General features: G+C 35.8%; 1 protein-coding gene and 1 pseudogene across 2 annotated transcripts; one reads left to right on the plus strand and one right to left on the minus strand.

Annotated features, from left to right (window-relative positions):
* Positions 1 to 2,051: 2,051 nt before the first annotated feature.
* Positions 2,052 to 6,233, minus strand: LOC132169001 (protein SIEVE ELEMENT OCCLUSION B-like; annotated as a pseudogene).
* A 1,702-nt stretch (positions 6,234 to 7,935) lies between these two features.
* Positions 7,936 to 10,591, plus strand: LOC132167811 (cytochrome P450 CYP82D47-like). 2 transcript variants are annotated; one of them, XM_059578839.1, is made up of 3 exons: positions 7,936 to 8,903; positions 9,409 to 10,258; positions 10,395 to 10,591. In XM_059578839.1, the coding sequence occupies exons 1-2, from the start codon at positions 7,971 to 7,973 to the stop codon at positions 10,042 to 10,044; spliced, it is 1,569 nt and encodes a 522-aa protein (XP_059434822.1). In that variant the 5' UTR covers positions 7,936 to 7,970; the 3' UTR covers positions 10,045 to 10,258; positions 10,395 to 10,591. The 2 variants fall into 2 exon arrangements, with proteins under 2 accessions (XP_059434822.1, XP_059434823.1); XM_059578840.1 differs by having other exon boundaries at positions 10,400 to 10,591.
* Positions 10,592 to 19,093: the final 8,502 nt, after the last annotated feature.

Consider the following 19,093-nt stretch of genomic DNA (forward strand, 5'->3'; position numbering starts at 1 on the left):
TTCCGTTTTTTTTTTTTTTTTTTTTTTTTCTTTTGTAATGTCACCACTCCGTTAGATTTTTCCAAATGGGGTGTTAAAATTACCAAAATACCCTCCATTTTGTTAAAGAAAAAAACATAAAATTGTAAAGATTTAGGTGTTGATTAGGATTTAATGGAATTTGCAAAAATACCCACGCCAAAATCTTTGCAATTTTTTTATTTATTTTTTAGGGAAATTTCACTTTACACCCCTGAATTACCACCCGTTTTGACATGCCCTCCTCCCCCCCGGAGAAGGATCCTCTCCATTTCAAATGAAATGGAAGGGATCCATTTAGTTAAAACAACATGACATTTTTGTCCAAAACTTGTCCAAAATATTTGTTTTGGACAAAAATGCCCTCTTGTTTTAACTAAATGGATCCCCTCCATTTCGTTTGAAATAGAGAGGATCCAGGTCCCTCTCCCCCTCCGAAAAAAAAACTTCAAAACCTTTCAATTTGGACCTCTAAACTTTCAATTACAGTCAATTTGAATCCCTCTGTCAGATTTAGCCGTTAACTTTTAACAGCAACACCTAAAATGACCAAAATATCTCTATTTTTTGTTTTTATAAGAAAAAAATAAATAAAAATAAAATAAAAATAAAAAGCAAAAAAATAAAAATAAAAAATAAAAACCCATGGGTCGAGCAAGACCCACGCGGGTCTAGCCGTGACCCACACTGGGTCTCAGCCAGAGACCCACCATGGGTCAGCAGACCCACGACTAGGTCTGGCCGGGACCCAACCATGGGTTAGTAGACCCACGCTGGGGCACGGCTATGACCTAGCCGCGAGTCTCTGGCCGAGACCCAGTGTGGGTCACGGCCAGACCCGCGTGGGTCTAGTTTGACCCACGAGTCACAACGCTAGAACCCTTTTAAAAAAAAAATGGAATTAAGGGTAAATTTGAAAAAAAAAAAAAATTAAAGTCAAGGGTATAAAGGTCATTGTCTTACTTTTAACATTTAAAATCTGACAGAAAATGTTCAAATTGACTACAATTGAACGTTCAAATGCCCAAATTAAGAGGTTTTGAAATTTGGGGGGCTTGTCAAAACAGGTGGTAATTTAGGAGTTTAAAGTAAAGTTTCCCCTATCTTTTTTTTAAAAAAAAAATTAAAAAAAAAATTAAAATATCAGAGGTATTTTGGTAATTTTGACTCCCTCCATTAGGATTTAGTGGAAAAACCTAAGAGAATGTGACATTCAAAAAATTAGAAGTTCGCTACACTAAATTAATAGTTTTTGTATTTTGAATGGGTAATTACAAAAGTAATAAAAGTTCAGGGAGATTAAGTAGAGTTTTCCTTATAAATATCTTCTTTTTGGAAAATCTTACACATCTATTACGTACTATGAACATATGTTAATGACACATTTTATAAACCAAGTGATTCTTATACTTATTGTGTCCGTAGATTCATTTATCCGCCTAGATCAATGTAGTAACCCCACAATTACATAGATATTGCCTACAGGTGCACGTGTTGAGAAAGATGATCAAGGCCCATATTTCTCTCTATGGGTTATTTAGGTTTAGGCTATCTATTGCCTCCTGTTTGTGATAGACTACCATATTTACTCTCTTTTATTATGTATTTGTTTTATTTGTTGCCTATACGTTTTCCTTCGGATTGTATAAACACTTTAATTTATATTTGATAAAGTGTCGTCCATGGCACTAATGTTTAATTGATGCATTAGTGTGCATTTAAAATGTAATAAAACAATGTTTATATTTATTTAATTGAGGTATATACATCAGCTCTGAAGTGTTATATGAGGGTTAACCTTTTTTAAAGAAAAAATTATGATGTATTATCTCTCACATAGTAAAGTCACTAGTGAAATTCGATATTTCTACTAATGCCTTGTTATTTACAGATGGAGTGTTACACACATACATCATTATATGGTGGGAATCAATCTATTATCAATAAAATAGTTAATGTGGCAGCACTTAAAGCTGATGGTGCATCGCCACGATACAAAGACAATCAAACATTCCATGGTGTCTGTGGCAAGGCTAGGGACCAATTTGAAAAAACTTATCATGGCACTCTTTGAAGCAAATCTCGAAACCTTTATTGGGCACATTCACCTTCCACTCTCCAAACATTTCCACGACCTTCAGAATTGTCGTCCCATGATCACTAACTACCTTTGTAGACCATTTTGTCAACACTGCCCATCTACTCTCGCTCTTGAAGGAAAGCAATAACTTTTGAATTTCCTGGTTCCCAAGGTCAAATTTAGTCTTCTCCTGAGTCCCAAAGCGTTTCCAAAAAGGCTTTTGTTTGCAGCCGTCTCCAATGCAAGCCAATTCTATGGAAATGTATGCTTCCTTTATGATTGGATCCTCGGCAACAACATTTACTTTCTTTGAAAATTGTTCAATCCATCTAGTGTCCTTGCCTCCATAAAGAAAAGTGAACTCTTCGATCTAATTGCACAAGATATACATTAATTGTAACCTTAAATTTTAATTGAAGGCACATTATGAATTTTGCCTAAAACTGCTTTCATGAATATGTGTGTATAGTGTGTGTATGTATATATGTGGAAAAGATATGTATCTATATTCATTTAGGGTTGTGAAAAATAGTTTACCGCGTGAGGTCCAGGTGGTCTCATGCACATCCCACATGAGCTAATAGCTGGTCTAACTTTTGCCACTTGATGTCGATTGAAAGGGAAGAACGTCATTCCATGTTGCCGAATTATGTCTAGTGCATTTTTGTTTTTCACATCCCCTTGTGGGTTCATCACTACAACAAGAGACTTATTCTCTAGAATTGAGATCTCCAGCAATTTTCTACTCTCAATTCTCACTTGCCTTGTACTCTCAAAATGCCACTCTTCTTTAATGAACTTGATGCCGACTATTGGTGAAAAGTATTGCACTATGTACCAAGGCACCTTAGATCGCAATATCTCAAACTTCTTTCGTAGGTCATCGGTCCACTGCTCAACAATTAGAATCCATACAATTTTATATTGGTCCCCTATCTTTCTTATTCCATCATAAATTGGCATTAAAATCGAGATATCATCATTGGAGATTTCTAGGCTTGAAATGAACAATAGAACATTCTTCGTTTTCAGCACTTCTATGCTAACCGGATTGTACAAGACAATTATGAAAATTCCAAGTCAATTGTTCAATAAATCATTGTTATTGTGTCTACTCAGACAAGGTATTGTAATATTTATTTAGTTTTGTATCAAGTGCATGCGAAAGTGAGAAAAAAAAAAAATTCTAGAAGAAGTTTGCATGTTGTGTTTCGTTTGCAACGCTAACCATTTCATTGGTGGAACCGTCAATAAGAGGCTGCACGTCATCCCGGGCGAAAATCAGCCCCTTCAAAACCTCCTTGATTTCGTCAGGTGTTTGTAAAAGTTCCTTCAGTTTCGTTTCTTCCTTCTTTTCCTCTGCAGTGAACAAGAATCTTTGGTCAGTGTTGTTGCTCATTTCTAAGCCATTATATTAATTAATTGCATGTGCAACAGATTCCATGGAGCATGCTTCCTTATGATTGAAATTGGCTTTGTGTCTAACCTGTTTCAATTTGGCATCTGCTCTTTAGTGCCTTGAGGGTGACACTGATTGTATGGGCCAAGGGCAATAAATCTGGTGTCTTGTCCCTGAAACCAAGAACCTATGGTCATTTGCAATAGATTGAAAAGGACAATATTATGTTCAATAAGCAATTGCATTACAACAAGTCTACAATTGTGACATGGCAGTAATTTCTACATAAAAGATTTGAGCATACATAATACATGCCAAGGACAACAACTTACTCATTGATAGTGAGACAACAAATCTGAGTTGTGCAAGCTACAAGAGTAATGATAATCTGATTGACACCCTCCCGGATATCGTCCATGTCAGACGAAAAATATGTTGGTTTTATATCGTTGTTAATAAATCGCTTGTTCAACTCAATCAAGGACTCCATGACATCCAAGGTGTCATTGATAATTTTGTTAAGTACACCAATCGTTTTCCCATCTTTTTGGAGGTCTAGGTGCTTTAAGATGGCAGGCACATGTTTTGGGATCTCCATTGATTCGACAAGTTTGTGCGATGAGTGACGTTGGGCAAGAGTCGAGAAATCCTCATAATCCAAAGCAAAAGCCGCAAGTACCAGCACTGCCTTAGCATTGCGTGGGTAGCTCGAGAGTTTGTCATTGTTTTGTGTGCAATTTCCACCCCTGGATCCTTGCATGCCATCTAACATTGCGCATTTGTTATTAAGAAGAAAAGCTAATTTCGTAACAATGTGATAAAATAGATCACATTCATTTCAGTCCTAATTCATCCCACAAACATTTTAGTTTAGAGGGGGTAATTACCCCAAAGGAAAGTTGTTTGAGTGTACATAATAGTGGATCGAAGCTGGCCCTGGACACCTTTTCCTCCTGGTTCTCCATGTGTTCCTGGCCCTATATATAGAGCGAGTCCTAAGAGCATTTTATTCAACTCTCTAAATTTGGCTTTTCTTCAAAATTTTGAAAAAACTTACAAAAAAAATTTTATTTAACAAGCTCTCTACTCTATTTCAATTTTAACTTTGATCAACAACACTATCCAAATATTAAAAGCCAAAAAGTAAAAGTTATTAGTTTTTAAAATTATATATTCATTTCCCTTCTTTCTTTCATCTAGCAAGAACGAAAAAAGAATTAAAAAAATAAGAAAGAAATAATATGGGAAAAATATAATTTAGCCTCCGAAACTACCAGTCATTTCTATTTTAACCCCTACTCAAAAAGTGATAAAGTAGCTCTCATAACTACCAAAAAGTTGCAATTTGACCACTGCATTAGTCAACACCGTCAAATTGAATGAAAAATGCAAAACGACATCGTTTTTTGAGGTTAAGTTACTAAAATACTCTTTTGGAAAAAAAAAATCAATTTAAAAAATGCTCCCCCAAAAACAACGTCGTTTTGTTAAAAAAAAAGAACGTGGGTTTAGGGGTGGCTCACCCCAGCACCGCCATTCGCCGAACCTCCAAGCACAACCGTCATAGACCCATAGATCTCTGGTTCGTCGATCTCAGGACAGCTAGAACCCCAAGCAAGCAAATTGAACTGCCAGAGCAAACCCAGCACGATCGCCGGAGCTCCAAGCGACCGGCACCTCCAATCTGTCACCGCCGATCCCGTGACCCACACAGCTGGAGACCCAAATGACCAAACCAGATCGCCGGTCACACGCTTGACCCGCCGACCCATTCAACTACCGTTTGCCAAACCATCAGGAGACTCAAGCCACGTCGCCGAGTCTCCAAACCAGATCATCAGAGACCAACGTACGGCTAGACCTACCGCTACAGGAAACCCACTCCAGCAACCACCCCATAGGCCATGGGGGAGGCTGGGCGGCAACCACCAGACCTGTGGGGTGGTCGCCCAGCCACCCCCACAAGCCTGGGGATGGCTCGGCGACCACCCCTAAACGGTTGTTGGTTTTTTTTTTTTTTTTTTTTCCCCCCTCAAAACAATGTTTTGGGAGGCATTTTTTTAATTGATTTTTTTTTTCAAAAGGGTATTTTAGTAACTTAACATTGCGAAAATAATGTAGTTTTGAATTTTTCATCCTATTTGACGGTAATGACTAGCGGAGTTGCCAAATTACAACTGTTTGGTAGTTTGAGGGGCTACGTTATCATTTTCTGAACATTATGAAGCTAAAATGGAAATGGCTAATAATTTGGAAAGCTAAATTATTTTTTTCCCAAATAGTATTTAATTAAAGTAAAAGAAGATACAGTGAATTTGATATTTAGTTCCTTTTAAGAGTAACTCGCTAAATTTAAAAAATAAACTTTTCTCTTCAAATTTAACTTTTATTTGAAAAGCTCAATAGAGATTCCATAACTAATCATCTAAAATAAACCGCAAAGACTAATTAACTTGATCCCATCAATAACTAAAAAAATGTTTATCCCATCTATTTGTTCTCTCCTGGATTAAACGTGTTAAATCTGACTATTATATCCCACCATGGGAATCGGACTAGAAGAAAGAAAATATTATGAAGAACATGATGGTAGCTAGAAGCATATATACATACCAGCAAGACATTGTCAACAACGTGGATTGCGCGCTTAAGAATGTTTTTGACGACCACGAAAAGAGACTCGGCGTCAAAATTTTGATCAGCAGAAATTTGATTCACGATCTGCTCACCGGACATGGTTATTAACAAGTTCAGCTCACCCTCAATCTGTTTTCGGTTGCAAATTAAAGCATAAGAGGTTGGAAACTCCAAGGTTTGGTGAAGAACCAACGATGGTGGCAGCTCTTGGAATTGGGACAGTTTTGTTTATTGATTCCCACTCTGGGTCGGAGCTTTAATAGTTGGAAACCCAAGCCCCACACCATCATTCTTTATCAAAACTTTAGACTTTCATAAAGAAAGACCAAGAAACTCGAGCGTCATCGGTCTACATGACTACAACCTTCCTTGCTCCTTCCTCGTAGCATCGTGGTCGTTGGCGCATGACTTGCTTTCACCAAAGTGGGTCTCTTTTTGAAACTTTTTGAGAAATATTTTAAGTTTTGAAGAGAGTTTTTAAGAACAAGAAAAGTAAAATTGAAAATTAATTTAGTAGGATCCAAGTTTAAGAAAAAAGTTAAAAGTTTGGTTTGTTAAAATTGTAGGAAGTGTTTTATAAAAATCAGAAATTGAAAAAATATAATTTTAAAATAAAAAATTTTCAAAAATCAAAAAAAAAAAAAAAATCAAAATAACATATAAAATGATGTTGCCGCCACCGTGGTCATGCTCCGGTGGTCCTAACGATGGTTGTCAATTCGCCAATCCTAACTAGCGGCCACTTTAGGGCCACCAAAACTAGTTGGCGGCCAACACATAGTGAATGTTGGAAACCGATCCTCTCTATTTTATTTATAATGGAGATGAACCATTTAGGCAAAAGGGTGAGATGTAATTGTCCTTCTCTTAAAAGATGGGGATAATCTTGTCTTAAATTTTATACATTTTTTACTAAATGGCTCCTCTCCATTTCATTTGAAATGGAGAGGATCCATTTCTGTGAATGCCAGACCACAGCCCTACAATGATTAAATTTAATTAGGAGGAAAACAATAAATTTTTCTGATATGAATGGAACACAAACAAATAAGAACTCTTCAATACCCACGAAATACAAGAAAATCTTGAGTAAGCTACTTGCCTTCAAATTTTTGCAACTCACAAACCTTCTACTAAAATTTTTTTTGAGTGTGGGTTCCTTCTCACAATCATCAGCTGCTCACAAAAGCAAACACGATGCAGTTAATATATGACCGATTTGTGTGGACCTGGAGGTTGCATCCTTATTTGAGGGATCTATCGTTCTCCTTAAATCAAAGAAGCAAAGAAACCCTGGAACTTGTCAACTGGAAGCAAATAAACCCTCAAACATGTGTCGGCTTGAAGACAAACAAGGGAGACAAAGAAAATATATTGGTCAATCCGTGCTTCTTGCCTTTTAAAAATTGTCCCTATAAGTTACATTTTTAAGTTACAGAAATTTTTTTAAAATGTTAAGGGTATTGACTGAGATTGAACGAATGCGTGTTTGGGGGGCAATTTAGGGAATTTTGCAGCGAAAACAGCATGTGCAGCGAACGAGAGCTATTTTTCGTCAAAGAAAACGAAAATGGCTAACAGATGAGTCACATTGCGAAGGTGTTTTTAAATAAGGGTGAGTATGTGTTTTGAATATATATATATATATATATATATATATATATATGCAATTTTCTAATGTGTGAATCAAAGTAAAAGTAGTACCGTCACGTGGAATATGCGAATATTCTATATGGACTAGTTGGGGGTGACTTTCAAAATTCAAATAACTTTCGTTGGGCAGTTTATTAAGTTTTGGAGCTGCTGCTTTTACCACAACAAAAGATCTGAACCCAAATGGATTTTCTTTCACCTTACCTGAATTCTTCCATGACTGGACTTGTAATTTCCATATTCCTCTTTGGCTACTTCCTCTTAAGGAGGACCAGAGTAAATCGTTCTCCCAACTTAGCACCTTTCCCTGCCGGCGCGTGGCCTCTAATCGGCCACCTCCCTCTGCTGGCAGGACCCGAGCCTCCCAAGTACGGACCACTTTTTACTCTCCGGCTTGGGTTGAATCATGCCTTGGTGTTGAGCAGTTGGGAAATGGCCAAGGAGTGCTTCACCACCAACGACGCGGCGGTGTCGTCGCGGCCGAAGCTCGTCGCCGTCAAACACTTGGGCTACAACTACGCCATGTTCGGCTTCGCGCCGCATGGACCCTACTGGCGTGAATTGCGTAAAATAGTCACCTTACAGCTTCTGTCAAACCGCCGGCTGGAGCTTCTTTCCTACATTCGAGTCTCCGAAGTAAAGGCCTCCGTAGCAGAGCTATACAAGCTCTGGACCGCGAAAAATAACGGGTCCGGGTCGTGCCATATTTCGGTGGAGCTAAAGCAGTGGTTCGGGGATATGAGTCTCAACGTGATACTTAGAATGGTTGCCGGAAAGCGGTACTTTTCTACTGGTGCGGTGGATGATGATGGTGAGGCACGGCGTTGCCAGAAGGCGCTGGATGAATTCTTCCATTTGCTCGGGTTGTTTGTGGTGTCGGATGCAATTCCTTTTCTTGGGTGGTTAGATATTGGTGGGCATGAGAGGGCGATGAAGAAAACTGCAAAGGAATTGGATGGGTTTCTTGGTGAATGTTTGGAAGAGCATAAGCGTAAGAGAGCTTCAGGCGGCGTCGCCAGAGGGGAGCAAGATTTCATGGACGTGATGCTTTCTATCCTCGATGGCAAACCCCTTGCAGGTTATGATGCTGATACCATCATCAAAGCCACATCTCTGGTACGCATAATTTCCACCTTTTTCACTTCTTTAATTAGGGTACATATATTTTCAATGCAAATTTCAATTCAATATGAAATTAGCATAATTACGCCTATTTTAACCGGTCGAATTATGGTTAATCAGTTTAGTTTTACACTCATGTCTCGTCACAATTAGAACTCAACACATAACATTTAATTTTGATAATTTTACTTTCGACTCTACTCACGAATATGACATGAATCTAATAGAAATTAGTAATGTTACACACACTCTCAATTTCTCACACCTATTTAGTGTAACTTATATGAAATTAGCCGATTCGTATTGATAGGTCTCAGTAGTTTAATTAAATGAGTTGTATTAAAATTGACTTATAGAATTTTATATCTATATTTTAATTCAACACACGAATATGAATTGTTTACCCTAGGATGATTGTGTTGGTGGAACTTTGCTTTTTAAGTAATCAGGATCATTTGTTTGAGAGTATATCACTCTTAACAAAAACTGCACTTTGTAGACTATGATTGCAGGCGCAAGTGACACCAGCATGGTAACCCTAACATGGGCAATATCGCTATTGTTGAACAACCTGCATGTGTTGAAAAAGGCTCAAGATGAGCTAGACAGACAAGTGGGCAAAGAAAGAATTGTAGACGAGTCAGATATTGAAAAGCTAGTCTTCCTCCGAGCAATAGTAAAAGAGACATTACGTTTATACCCACCAGCACCATTATCAGCACCACGTGAATTTATGGAGGACTGCACCATAGGAGGCTACCAAGTCCCAAAAGGCACCCGGCTGATCACAAACACATGGAAAATCCAAACAGATCCACGCATATGGTCAAATCCGTTGAATTTTGAGCCAGAGAGATTTCTCACCACCCACAAAGATGTTGATGTTAGGGGTCAACATTTTGAATTGATCCCTTTTGGAAGTGGTAGAAGGGCATGCCCTGGAACGTCTTTTGCCCTTCAAATGGTACACTTAGCCCTCGCCAGTTTTTTGCACATGTACGAGATTTCAACTCCCTCTAATGCACCGGTTGATATGAGTGAGAGGTTTGGAATAACAAACGTAAGAGCCACCCCACTTGAAGTTCTCGTCACACCGCGCCTACCGTCGGAGCTTTATGGAGTAAACACTGTTTGATGAATTTATATATTAGTGTTACTTATTTAATAAATTACTATATAAGTACTGTAGTATAATTGAAATGATGGGTAGTTGTTATTTCTGGACCCCTCTGGTCAAATATCGGGTGCTGGTTTCTGAACCTGGCTGGCTAATTTTACCATGATACATTGGACCTGAAGGATAAGGACGACGTTACATCAGTGATGGAAGAAAGAAACAAAACTATCAGGTCAGTTTCCCAAAAGTTTAGTTAAATTTTCTTAGTCATGTGGGGTACTATAATAAAATTATCATTTATTATATTAAAATTTTTTTTTTTTTTTTTTTTTTTTTTTAACAAATCTTATCTCACTCCGGTTCAAAAGCCCAGACGTCATCCGACCCGCCACCAGTCATCATCAAAGAAACAAGCTTGATTGCCGAGCAAAAGCAAGAAACTTCTCCCGTCGTATAATGGTCGCCCTATCACAGGCCTAACTTTACAAACACTTTAAAGGAAGAAAAAAAATCAGCCAAAGACTTTAAAGAAAGTTTGGCAATGGATCTACAATGATATTCTTCATGTAAACCGCGTCAAGAAACTTATTTTTTTATTTTTTTATGAGCAAAAAGAGTAGGTCTAAGAAATCAATTATAGCAATTCTACCTGAGTGTGACTATAGTAGCACCTACTCCCTCAAGTTCAACTAAGTCATAGCCTAACCCTAGGGCTGGGCGTCAGTAGAAAATTTTTTGTTTCGCCAAAATGTCGGTAAAGTATAAAATTTCACCGACTTATTACGTCAAATTTTTGTCTCGACACCGATAGGCGGTCGGTAAAATCGGTTGGTAAAGTCTGTATGTGAAAAAATTGAAAATTATTGGCGAAGTCGGTCAGTAGGCGGTCGGTAAAGTCGATTCGGTTAACAGATTTTATTTCGCCTACCAAACCCAATTTGTCGAAAAAAAAAAAAAAATGTTTCGTCTACCGCCCATTAGTTAATGGATGCGGTAGAAGTCGATCGGCGGTAAATTTGCTCAGGCCTAGCTGACCCAGCCAAGGCATCAATGGGAATCAAGGTGGCTAATACTAATTAGGCATATGTGGGATCTTCATTGCGGAGATTCGAACTCATGCCCTAGTACATGCCTAACCACTTTGGGGATTTCCTTGGGCCATTGAACCACCACCATTGATGGTGTGTCAAAAAACTTTTAACTGTGATAAAGGAAACCCCAACCTCTCCCAAAATTTGTCTTATGTTTTCTTCTTTTCAAAGTTGAAAGGCTTTGAAAGTTTCTCGATGTGCCAATTTTAGGGCAAATTGGTTTGCTAAATAGGTCATTTCTAACCTTGTGTTTGGAAGCATTTCTATAGGATATCTCATTCTCTCTTCCATTCGGATCAAGAGTGGGAATGATCCTCCCTTGTAACATTTTCTCGCATTTGATTATTAAAAATAAAAAAATATAAAAAAAAATAAAAAGAAACCCTCTCCCAAAAGCATTTGGTCACTGACTCACTGCTTCTTCATATGTTTTAGTCATAACCGGCAGTTGAAGCTGATTGAGTGACCATCAAAAGTAGGGGTGTCAAGGCAGTTACGATTAGCGGTTATTGGCAATAACCGCTAACCGTAACTGCCTTAGCGGTTAGTAAATTTCACTAACCGCAACCACTAACCGCCCGCTGACCGCTTTTTCAAAATTGGGCTTTTTTTGGGCCTTTTTGGGCTTTTTTTTACCTCTTTTTTTTTTGTATTTTGAGTGTCTTCTTGAGCCCAATTGCTATAAAAAGAGCCCATATTGAAAAATAAAAAATATTTGACCCAAAATTTACATTTACTTGTACTTTAAAAAAAAATTCTTAAATATTAAGTCATAACCGGTTAACTTTAAAAAAAAAATAAAAAAATAAAAAAATTTAGAATTCAGACAATTGTCACAACATATAAAAAAAGCATGTAAAAAAAGTTCAACACAAAGCATATAAAAAAGTTCAAATAAAACATTAAATGATACAAATAAAATATTAAAACTTCATCAATCCTCTCATTTGGTCCTCTAGCAAATCATGTAGACATCAAAAGAAGAAAAGTTATAAACTTAAACATAATAATATTAAGGCACAAGCATGTACACATATCAAAACATGCTTAGTATAATTGTATTGTAATTAAAATCCTATGACAATTCAAAAAATGATAACCTTCGTTACTAACAAACCTCTAGGCAAAAGATGAAGCAACACTTGAACTTGAAGGTTGAGTCACATCTATGAATAAATAATTAGAATAAATTAATAAATAATGAAAACTAAATGAAGTTGCAAATAATTAATTTACAAACATTTACCTAGCTCATCAAATTCTATCAAAAACTCCTCCAACTCGGCATCGCTTAGGCGGTTCTTTATCCAGTCGTGTGTGTAAATCAAGGTTTCAGCAGTAAGTTGAGACAATGAACTCCTAAAGCAATCCAATACACGCCCACTGGTGCTAAATGCGGATTCAGAAGCAACAGTGAAAATAGCCTAAATAGGAATGACAAACACATCATGAGCTACCTCTGCGAAGATAGGGTATTTGAACGCATTAACCTTCCACCAACCTAAAATATCAAAATCGTTTATTATTTTTTCACACTCATCCAATGAATACCGATCAAACTCCGACTTACATGCCAAATCATCCTCTTCCTCAACGTGTTGGGAAAACATCTTCCTAAATTGGTAGTCGCTATCTTCCAAGACATCACAACCAACATTCAAATTACCACTTAAACTTCCTACATTTGCCTGAATGGTAGACAACTCACTAGCATTAAACTTACTGTAGTGGTCCATCAAACGTTTTATGAGGGATTTCACTATTTTCACTATGTCTTCCACCCGCTTAAGCCCATGGCATTTTATCAACCAATACGTTAACGCCATTATCTTGGAACGCGGGTCAAGAACAAAAGCAACAAACATCAAGTAGTTGATGTTCGTATTGTTCTCTATATCCCCCCAATACTTTTCATATTTATCTTTCATACTAACATCAAGTAGTTGATATTCGTATTGTTCTATTTTTTCTTTGAATTGAACTTAATATCTAATGGTAAATGTTAATGTTCAAACTCCTAAATCCTAAATTCATAAAGTATCTAATAATGCTCTAATTAAATTGTAGTTATAAGTAATATATTGTTTAATTCAATTGAATCAATTTTGATTATCATTGTACATGAATCATATGATTAACTTGTAGACTTATGACTTATGAGTTATGTCATATTATATATGTATTATTTATTATTATATAATCATATGATTTAATGATCAAGTCATCATGTGATATAATCATATCAATTATAGTGATAATATATAAATTACTAAAATTATAATGATAATACATTAATACTTAAATTTTGTTTATAAGTAACACCTTGGTCATTGTTTAATCTAATGTCAATTACTTAATTTGATATTATACGAATCATATCATCATTTTACATTAATAATATGATTCACTTGAAGTCTTGAATAAAGTATTTGAATTGTCATTGAATCATATGATTAAATATTGATATTATACATTTATATTATTCATATGCATATGTAAACTTATATAGACTTATAACATATATAGACTTATAAGTTTATAACATACATTGGAAATAAGTCTCTAGATATTTAATTGTTGTATTAGTATGAATTGGTATACTTATGAGTTATGTCATATTATATATGTATAATTTATTATTATATAATCAAATGATTTAATGATCAATTGATCATGTGATATAATCATATAAATTATAGTGATAATATATTAATACTCAAATTGTGATTTAATTATTTTTTAAAAAAATTGTGATTTAATGATCAAGTGATTATATGATATAATCATATAAATTATAGTGATAATATATTAATACTCAAATTGTGATTTAATTATTTTTTAAAAAAATTGTGATTTAATGATCAAGTGATTATGTTATATGTATAAATATTTTTATAATTATAATTATAAAAATATATTATATAAAAAAGCGGTTAGTGGTTAGCGATTAGCGGTTACGGTTAGTAGACCCAATAACCATTAACCGCTAACCGTTAGGCGGTTATATCGGTTAGGCGATTAGCGGTTAATGCGGTTAGGCGGTTAGCGGTTAGAAACCGCCCACATTGACACCCCTAATTAAGTTTTATCAATAAAAATACTGTAGAAAGAGTTTCTCTACTGTTTCCTAAATTTCTATTCACGGCTTTATAAAAGAGTTATTTGATTTAGTGTTCCCAGATTCTAGCCTATACCTTGGACTCTTGTTGTTCATTTGTATTGATACCAATTAATTTAATTATAGCATATATATCCTTGCATATTAATCGTAATGAATCTAACTCCTCCTTTTCGCAAATATTGTTATGTGGACAATGTTTTTAACACGATCCTTAATGGTCCCTTCGGTGCAAAGCAGAGGAGTCGTGTATGAGTAATGTTAAAAGAAAGACCTATATCTTTTTTGTGTCTTTTTAAAATTAGCATTGAATTTGTGATAGATTACTATTAAATTTTGATTCAATGGAAATTTTAAGAGTCACATCGACTTTCAAAGGACACAAAGAGAACATGGGTCTTCCTTTTAATATCACGCATCGTCCATTGTTGAGAACATCTGCCAGATTCTCCATCTTTTTCAAATTTTGATATCAGTCTTTTAAAATCCTTCGTAACATACGCAATGCATCTCACAATTTGGCCCACTGGGCATCTTCAAATATGTGTTTTGGTTCAGTCTATCAGACGCTTAAATGTTTTTGGAAAATTGCAAAATTAGTTCCGAAGTTTGATTATTTGAGAAAAAAAAATACTCCTTGTGGTGTGTGTATGTAACAATTAACGCTCTTCCTACAATTTTCGGTCATTTTTTCGTCAAAGTCAATGTGAATTACACATTTATGCTAAAAAATTATAAATAAATAAATAAAGGGAAAAATGCTCGGCCACCCCCTCTAGCTAATATGTGGTGATTTGTTAAAGTATTAATTAAATGATTAAATTTATATCTTCCTATAAACTTAAACTTTTTGGTTAAGTGGCAATTTAACTTGGCCATACCACCCCCAACTTCCTCTTTTTTTTTTTTTTTTTTTTTTGACTCACCACCATTTTTTTTCCATCAAATTGGTGAGGCTAAAAAGGAGAGTTTTTAAGCATTTTCACCAAAATAACAAAAAATTAGTTTTGGTGGGGCTATTAATAGTGCGTACAATGGTCGGTGCATCGACATTGTATTATAGCTCCCTCAGGATACACCAACCCTGCTGAAAAGATGTAATATATTGGGCAGACCATACAATTTGAACTATCACTTGATTCTCATAGTTATATCATATATTATAGTTATATTGCATTCCTACATATGACATGTACATCGTGTGCAGTTTTAGTCACGAAGTCATTAGACTTACTCTTGTATTCTTTTTCTCTCCATTATATATATCTGTGCTGTCATAACTAGTTTAGCAAAGAATGGATTCAGGGAGCCAATTAATGGTGGTGAAGAACTTTATTCAACTCACTTTTTGAGGATCTGGACCCGGTGTGGCTAAATCCATGTGGGATGCTAGAGATACTACTCGTTAGGAATGGATCGAGATTGTATTTATGTTATCTTTGGTTAAACTTAGGCATGTATGCTATTTTAGAACAATCACTTGTAGTCTGTATTATTATTTTGCTGACCGGTCTCTGACCGATAAATTTAGAGATTTATCTATGTTATGATGCTTTAAATTTCACTCTGGTTATTATGATTGTGGTTTAAATTTTTGCTATTCTTATCCCGTATTTAAAGTCTTCTGTTGCAGTCTCTCTTTAGAGAGGATAAGATCCCTGAGTCTTGTTCTGAGAGGGACAAGGCTGGAAGGCGAACCATGTAGTCAATTACTAGTTAATTGATTTTTCTAGGTGTTACAATACTTGTATAGAGAAGTCAAAAGTAATTTGGTTCCTTAAATTTAGAGAAAATCAGTCAAAAAATTGCTTGGAATGCTCTAAGTTTTGAAGGGATTTCGGTCTCAAATATTCTTAAGCTAGCTTCCCTCCTTATCAGTATTACATTGTCAATCAGGTATATTAAAGTAATAATAACCGAAAGGGGAAACTTCACTAAGCCCCCCTAAACTTCCGGCCAATTTTGCAGACCCTCCCCTAAACTTTCAAATCTCTCATTTTGGACCCCTAAACTTCTATTTTCTCTCACTTTGGACCCCTCTGTTAGTTTTCAACGTTAAAGTCAAATAGTCTGACTTTTTATGCCCATTATACCCCTACCCAACCCACTTAAAATTTCAAAAATGCCCAAAACTACAGCACCCACCCCAGCCCAAAATGACACCGTTTTGGGCATTAAAATTAGGGTTAAATACTAAATACCCCCTGGGGTTTCGAAACTTTATTTTTACCCCTCTAGGGTTTCATTTTTATCACATGAGGTCTCTGTGGTTTTGATAATAGACCAAGTTAGTCCTCCGTCAATTGACTGTTAGTTGACTTAACGGAAAACCATGTGGACCAATCAAATGTTGACACGTGGCACCTACTTATTTATTTTTTTAATTAAAAAAATGTATTTAAAAAAAAAAATTGGGGGTAAATGGGCATAAACCACCCAATTTTTTGGGCCAAGCACCATTAAAGGATCCATTGCATGTTCCCACTGGGCCTATTACTAGAGCAAGATCCAAGAAGATCAAAGAAGCACTTAATGGGCTGATTCAAGAGATTTGAGTTGATTCTAAAATGGGGCATTCCAAACTTGGCCCAAAGGGAGATGAAGGCGTAATAAATTTGATCAAAGCTATTGATGGAGCTGATTGCGCATAATTTCCTTAGCAATGACATGGATTAATGGTTGATTATGGCTGATTGATTTTTCAATTACATACCAATTAATTGGATGATTGACTTGCCAAATTACATGCCAATTAATTGGTTGATTGACTTACCTATTTCAAGACCTTCCGTAGGCGTGATTTAATTGCCAATTTCAATCTATTTTTGGCATGGAGGAGCTGCTAATTTCAAACCAAATCAACCTTAATTTTAGGCTTTTATTAGTTAGTTCTTTTTTTACTTTATTTACTTTCCAATGTTGGAACCAATTTAATTTCTTTTCCATAGCAAGTAGGTAGTCATATTTTCAGCCATGCTTTATAAATAGCATGCACTCATTGTAATGGACATCATGAATGAAAATTAGAAAAAATGTGAGGCTTGCGCCTTCGTTCGGTTCTTCAAAGAACTTGTGAACTTATCAAGGATTCTTCCTTGTGGCGTTCAAACTTATATACCTTCGGTTTGCGTTTCATTTATAAACGTTGGGTCGATGGTTGTTTCCTTATACCTTCGGTTCGTGATTCAATTATAATCATTGGGTCGATGGTTGTTACTTTATACCTTTTGTTCGCGTTTCATTTATAAACGTTGGGTCAAGGTTTTCTATCAAAATCTGCATTTTAGCTTTCTTGGGTCCGTATTCCAATATTCTTGTTGGGTCTCAAAGCGTGTCGATTGAGGTTCGCATCATTTGGTATCAGAGCACAGGCTCTAAAATCAGGTTTCCTATCCTTTCTATCTTTTGTTTATTATTATCGTCCTATCTTGTTCTGTTTGTATTCATTATTCCTTCTTGTTGTTTTGTGTCGTGCACCAAGTACAAAAAAAGAAAAGAAAAGAAGGAGACGTCAAAAAAAAAAAAAAAAAAGAAAACAAAAAGAAAAAGAAAAAAAGAGACGTCAAAAAAAAAAAAAAAAAAAAACAATTGTCCTCTTCCTTTTGATATAGGTGATGATTCGAGGACGAATTATTTTGAAGAGAGGGGGAATGATGAGAAGCAACAAGCACCATTAAAGGATCTATTGCATGTTCCAGTTGGACCTATTACTAGAGCAAGATCCAAGAAGATCAAAGAAGCACTTAATAGGCTGATTCAAGAGATTTAGGTTGATTCTAAAATGGGGCATTCCAAACTTGGCCCAAAGGGAGATGAAGGCGTAATAAATTTGATCAAAGCTATTGATGGAGCTGATTGCGCATAATTTCCTTAGCAATGACATGGATTAATGGTTGATTATGGCTGATTGATTTTTCAATTACATACCAATTAATTGGATGATTGACTTGCCAAATTACATGCCAATTAATTGGTTGATTGACTTACCTATTTCAAGACCTTCCTTAGGCGTGATTTAATTGCCAATTTCAATCTATTTTTGGCATGGAAGAGCTGCTAATTTCAGACCAAATCAATCTTAATTTTAGGCTTTTATTAGTTAGTTCTTTTTTGACTTTATTTACTTTCCAATGTTAGAACCAATTTAATTTCCTTTCCATAGCAAGTAGGTAGTCATATTTTCAACCATGCTTTATAAATAGCATGCACTCATTGTAATGGACATCATGAATGAAAATTAGAAAAAATGTGAGGCTTGCGCCTTCTTTTGGTTCTTCAAAGAACTTGTGAACTTATCAAGGATTCTTCCTTGTGGCGTTCAAACTTATATACCTTCGGTTCGCGTTTCATTTATAAACGTTGGGTCGATGGTTGTTTCCTTATACCTTCGGTTCGTGATTCAATTATAATCATTGGGTCGATGGTTGTTTCGTTATACCTTTGGTTCGCGTTTCATTTATAAACGTTGGGTCAAGGTTTTCTATCAAAATCTGCATTTTAGCTTTCTTGGGTCCGTATTCCAATATTGTTGTTGGGTCTCAAAGCAAGTCGATTGAGGTTCGCATCATTTGGTATCAAAGCACAGGCTCTAAAATCAGGTTTACTATCCTTTTTTTGTTTTTTTTTTTGTTTATCATTATCATCCTATCTTTTGTTTATTGTTATCATCCTATCTTGTTCCGTTTGTGTTCCTTATATCTTGTTGTTGTGCGCGTCGTACACCAAGTTCAAAAAAAAAAAAAATTGTCCTCTTCCTTTTGATGTAGCTGATGATTCGAGGACGAATCCTTTGAAGAGAAGGGGAATGATGAGAATCAACAAGCACCATTAAAGAATCCATTGGATGTTCCAGTTGGGC

The sequence above is a fragment of the Corylus avellana genome, chromosome ca1, assembly GCF_901000735.1.
Source record: "Corylus avellana chromosome ca1, CavTom2PMs-1.0".
Classification (NCBI taxonomy): Eukaryota; Viridiplantae; Streptophyta; class Magnoliopsida; order Fagales; family Betulaceae; genus Corylus; species Corylus avellana.